Genomic DNA, 5,598 nt, shown 5'->3' with positions numbered 1-5,598 from the left:
TAGGTACTTCAGAGGACCGTGGGAAAGTGAAGGTGTGATCGTGCACATCTTCCTGTTTTTATGACATTAGATCTTGGGATACTCTAATTTTGAATAATATTTTTGGAATAATGGTTTTGTAAACACTTCATGGATGAAATGGGTTGTTTTTGAAAAGTTAAGATTTATTGTGATTTTTAGGATATTACAAGTTGGTATCTGGGCCTTCGTTTGAGAGAATTGAATGAGCATTTGTGTGAATCCAGATTCAAGCTAAGGAACTGCAAAGTTTTCAAATGATTGTCAAATTTTTTTTCAAAAGTAACTAAGGAAGGATGAGATGTGTACGATCAGTTGGAGCAAGAAAATATACCCCAACTTACCACACTGTTAATTGATATGATGTTTATGATAGAGTAGCATGCTAGTGATAGGCTACGGATCTTTAGGAATCACATGATAAAATTGTGTGATATATAATGTCCGATAGTCTGGGGTTACTTCTTGTATGAAATTGACATAATTACTGTAGTTTCTTAGAGTATGCATGATAGTTGTACATAACTAATATTTTTTAACCAAAGAATGTTTGGTTTAGACTTATTTCCTGTTCCTTGTCTGTTTTTGGGCTTAGGGTAGAATAAAGTATTCAACTGTCTATAGGATCTAGTGTTATGTATGATTAGCATACACGAGTGATCCAAGGTTGTTGGAAGTCTCATGGATGATTATATGTGTGAGCAGCCGTCCAGGTGAGGAATGTGTTGCCATTTTCACGAGAGTGAGAATAGGATGTATGCGTATACTAGATGTTTTTTTAAGGAAGTTTGTGATGATCCTATGAGACAAATACTGGTACGTATCAAAGGTAGTATGGGCAAGTACTATCGGAAGCACATGACCCATACACGTAGCAAGGAAGTCAGAATCCCAAGGTTTTCATTTATTTAGAATAGCTTTTATGGTATGAAATGAGGTATGTTTGATATATTCTAGTTTATTTTCAGTATGGTGCACTTGAGGGGATCATGTTTAGGAGCCATAACAGATGGCCATGATAGGACAAGATTGATTGAGGATTAGATTTATGAGATGATTGCTTTTGTATGGGGATCGATTCCGGAGTTGTTTGGGTCTATCAAGACCGCCATGATTGAGATTTTTTAAAAATTATTATGTTGAACTTTCTGAGGATGTTGTCATTGCAGCTATCATGACTGTTTTTGCCATGGGGATTCATAGGGAGAGAGTTTTCCAGTTCTAGGACTTCGACAATACTAAGCCCTCAGTGTTCGATGATGTCCTAGACCCGATTTGTGTCGATGAGGTTGTTTTCTGATGTGGAGGATTATTTCTTCACATTCAATTTCCCTGATGACTAGAAGGTCAAGTGCGCCTTGAACCTTTTTCGGTCAGGTGAGAAGGATTCATGAAGATTGGTGACAAGCTCTTACACTCCTTAGCAGAGAGTTCCTATTACCTGAGAGCAGTTCTTTGAGATGTTTTGTGTGAGGTATATTCCATTGGCAGAGAGGGAGAGGATGGCTCAGGAGTATCTGGATCTGAAATAGGGGACTAAGAAGGTGACAGAAATCACCAAGATGCTTACTAAGAGGGCTCTCTTCTGCCCTGAGTTTGCTCCTTCTAAGCAAGCTTATATGACCCAATACTTGAGAATTCTCAAAATGGATATTCATCAATTTATGTCCACCCAGCATTATGGTACCCTCCTTTAGCTACAGGAGGCCGTGAGGATGAAGGAGATAGAGATAGAGCTCCAAGAGAGGGAGCTGAGCCATGCTCCTATGTAGTCGTAACCTGTGGCAAAGCGGTTCAAGCCTGCTCATTTGAGATCTGGAGGACAGAAGGGTCACACTTGTGGCAAGTGCGGCAAGGTTCATGATGGTGTTTTTTTTTATCTTAATCCATATGCCACAAATGTGTCAAGGATGGGCATTATGTGAAGGATTGTTGTCAGTAGGTCGTAGTACCGAGTACCCATATTTGTTACCATTATGAGTTGGTTGGCCAAGTAAAGGCCAATTGTCCCTTGCTTGCTGTTTTACCGGTGTAGACTCCAGCAATGTCTACATTTAGGATCAATGATGGACGCCAAGGTAGGGCGGAGCCCCTGAGGGCTCAAGGTCATGCTTCTCAGCTCACTTTAGAGAAGGTCAGGGTGGCATCGAACATTGTTACAGGTATTTTTCTATTTATTATTTTGTCAGTTGTTTTATGGTATGCTTATCTTTATGATTCTACTAGGTACCTCCTTAGTGAATTCCTTGCTTTCTCTTTTGTTTTTTGACTTGAGTGCGGGTCGGTCCTTTTTATCTCAGTCTTTTAGTAGGGGTTTTGATATGAATCTTGGAGAGATAGAGTGTTAGTTGTGGGTTTCTATCTCCAATGAACACGGGATTTATGCATCGAGTGTTTTTCAGGATTGCGTCGTGGAGACTTTTGGGGTGCCTTACTCGATTTATCTGATCCCTATTCCCATGGGAGATGTTTGTGATTGTAAGGATGGATTTGCTAAGTAGATTTGGGGCTATAATCGATTAAGAGGGTGAACGAAAAGTAGTTCGAATCCCGAGTACAGGAGAATTGATTATTTATCGATAGGGTAACAGATTGGGATCAACCTTTTGTTTTGTTGCTAGGGATCGATAGTATATTCAACATGATTTTATGAGTTATCTTTCTTATGTGGTTGATACTCAAGTTGGGACACGGGCTTTGGTTTCATATGTGCCTATTGTTAGAGAGTTTGGTGACGTGTTTCTGGAGGAGTTACCTGGTGTGCCTCCAGAGAGCCAGGTTGAGTTCATGATTGAATTGGTTCTGGGTGCAGCTCCAATTACTAAGGCACTGCACCACGTGTCACCACCCAAGATGTAGGAGTTGTCTCTTAGCTTCAAAGCTATTGGGCAATGTAGTTATTAGATCGAGTAGTTCATCGTGCGGAGAACCGATTTTGTTCGTCATGTAGAAGGATGGTTTACTCTGGATGTGCATTGATAACCGGGAGTTGAACAAGTTGACGATAAAGAATTCATATCCCCTTTCGTGGATTGATGACCTCTCTGATCAGTTTCGGGGTGCATCTTGGTTCTCCAAGATCATTATGAGCTCAGGGTATCATTGGGTGAGGGTTAGAGGGGAGGACGTGGAGAAGACCTCGTTACGGAGTCGTTATGGTTATTACGAGTTTGTGGTTATACCATTTGGGTTCACCAGTGCGCCTGCAACATTTATGGATTTGATGAATTGGGTATGTAGGCCAATGTTGGATCGATCATTCTTGTTTTCATTGATGATATCTTGGTATATTCCAAGACTAGGGAGTAGCATGAGCAGCACCTTCGAGAGCTCTAGGGAGTTATAAGGCAAGAACGACTGTATGCCAAGTTCTCAAAGTGTGAGTTTTGGTTACGAGAGGTCCAATTCTTGGGGCATCTCGTTTACCAGGGTGGGATTTTGGTCGATCCGGCCAAGATTGAGGTTGTGATGCAGTGGGAGGTTCTGAAGTCTCCTTTGGAGATAGGAGTTTATTGGGTTTAGTAGGATATTTTTGGAGATCTATTCAGGACATCTCCAAGATTGTTGTACCCCTTACTTTTCTGACGAGGAAGGGCGTGGATTTCCATTGGGGCCCTGAGTAGCAGGTGGCATTCGAGACTTTGAGGCGGAAGTTATGTAAGGCCCTGATGCTTACTCTCCCTGAGGGTGTTGATGATTCTATGGTATTTTGTGATGCATCCATCACTAGTTTAGGAGCACTACTTATGCAGCATGGTAGATTTATTGCTTATGCTTCTCGGCAGCTAAAGTAGTGGTGTTTGCTCTCAAGATCTGGTGGCATTACATGTATGGGGTTCGATGTACTATCTACACAGATTATAAGAGCTTGAGATATCTCATGGATCAACCGAAATTGAATATGAGACAGCGTAGGTGGCTTGACGTGGTCAAGGATTACGACTGTGAGATTCTGTATCACCTTGTGAATGAGAAAGTCGTTGTTGTTTCTTTGATCCGCAAGATGGCTAGTTTTGCTATTAAGATTCTATGTATGAGGATACCGATTGATTACCTGGTTGTTGATTTGATTAGGGAGGCTCAAGTCAAGGGAGTCAAGAAGGAGAATTGGAAACAGGAGAGACTCAGGGGTGAGATTGATAGATTTCTTACTGACAGTTGTGTATTACTGACACAATATGGACAGATTTGGGTGCCAGATTTTGGTGGGATCAGTCAGACTATGTTGGAGGATGCACACAATTATAGGTTTTCCATACACCTCGGAGCCACTAAGATGTAGTGTAACACCGTAAAATTTCAAACAAAATTTTCATTTTAAAATCACATAATTCTCATTAACACATTTCAAAAAAAAAAAAAAAAACCAAAGTATCAAATTATCAAAAACACATATCCATAATTTTTTGAATAAAAATCCAGGATCCTCAAAAACATAACTCCATCTCGTATGTACAATCAAACCGACGCCTTTCCGCGATCCTAAGAAGTACCTGAAACACATATCACATAACACGGTAAGCACAAATCTTAGTGAGTTCCCCAAATTACCACACATATCGTTAGCCTCTTATGGCTTTATCTCAAATAAGACCCTCCGGTCAATGTGTCTCAGTGGAACCCTCAGGTCCTACAACTCGGGTGAACCCTCCGGTCCTAACTAAGTAAAGCTCAGATTAATACACCACATAAATCACAAAGACATAATGCAAGATATCACAATACTCAATATAAACATAGAAGACCCTCCGGTCACACAAAGTTATCACTCATGGTATGTATAGTGAGAAGTCTCACCTCGGATGATGAACAATTCATATAGATGTTGTTGCTGCACACCGGCCTCTAACACTGAGCCAAACCCACCATTTACCTAATTAGGATCTAAGACCTAACCCTCACTCATTAGGTCTAAATATAGTCCACTAACCGGCCCATAAATAACCCATTATGCGCACCAAGGCCCAATACTAAATGGGCTCTCCCAAGGCCCAACCCGTTAACTCAAGTCCAAATGGCAAGCCCAACACACATATATATATATATATATATATATATATATATATATATATATATATATATATATATGTATGTATATATGTATATATTCCACTGATCCAAAATCTCCAATACAACAAGCCCAAAATTCAAAGCTAATATGAGATTTAGCCCAAAAAGACCACAGTGAGATTATGTGGGGCGTACCTCCCTTGGTACGCTCAGCGTACACATTAATCCTAATTGGGGACACTAGATTAGTACGTGGGGCGTACTAGGATTACGCTCGGTGTACGTCCCATACTTGCTTTTCCTACTCCCTTGGTCTTAATCCGTTAAGACCATAGCTATAATATCATATATGGACTCCCTAAAGGCTCATGCTCAAGAAAGTTCATGACTTTAAGCCTTTGCGTGGCTGAGCAAGTCCCAAATACAAAAAATTCTCACTCTTTACTCGCAAAAATGCTCATATCTCATGCATGGGGTGGTCTTAACATCCAATACCTCAGTTTTATTAATCCTCTCCACTAGAAACACTTAAAGGGACAAATATTAGGCTCTAGTGTTCAACACCTCATA

General features: G+C 40.5%; 1 protein-coding gene across 1 annotated transcript; it reads left to right on the top strand.

The window, feature by feature from the left end:
* The first annotated feature begins 2,062 nt into the window (after positions 1 to 2,062).
* LOC145009918 (uncharacterized) lies at positions 2,063 to 4,300 on the top strand. Its single transcript, XM_078968535.1, has 2 exons — positions 2,063 to 2,180; positions 3,804 to 4,300. Exons 1-2 carry the CDS (start codon positions 2,063 to 2,065, stop codon positions 4,298 to 4,300), a joined length of 615 nt encoding a protein of 204 aa, XP_078824661.1.
* The last annotated feature ends 1,298 nt before the right edge of the window (positions 4,301 to 5,598 follow it).

Source organism: Lactuca saligna, chromosome 8 (assembly GCF_052625555.1).
Source record: "Lactuca saligna cultivar CGN05327 chromosome 8, ASM5262555v1, whole genome shotgun sequence".
NCBI classification, from domain to species: domain Eukaryota; kingdom Viridiplantae; phylum Streptophyta; class Magnoliopsida; order Asterales; family Asteraceae; genus Lactuca; species Lactuca saligna.
The sequence above is the reverse complement of the archived record's forward strand: the minus strand, read 5'-3'. Positions and strand labels throughout refer to the sequence as shown.

Coding starts and splice junctions, on each gene's coding strand:
- LOC145009918 (XM_078968535.1), top strand. CDS start 2,063: ATGTCTACATTTAGGATCAATGATGGACGCCAAGGTAGGGCGGAGCCC. Junction 2,181..3,803: donor GGCATCGAACATTGTTACAG/GTATTTTTCTAT, acceptor GCTTCTCGGCAG/CTAAAGTAGTGGTGTTTGCT.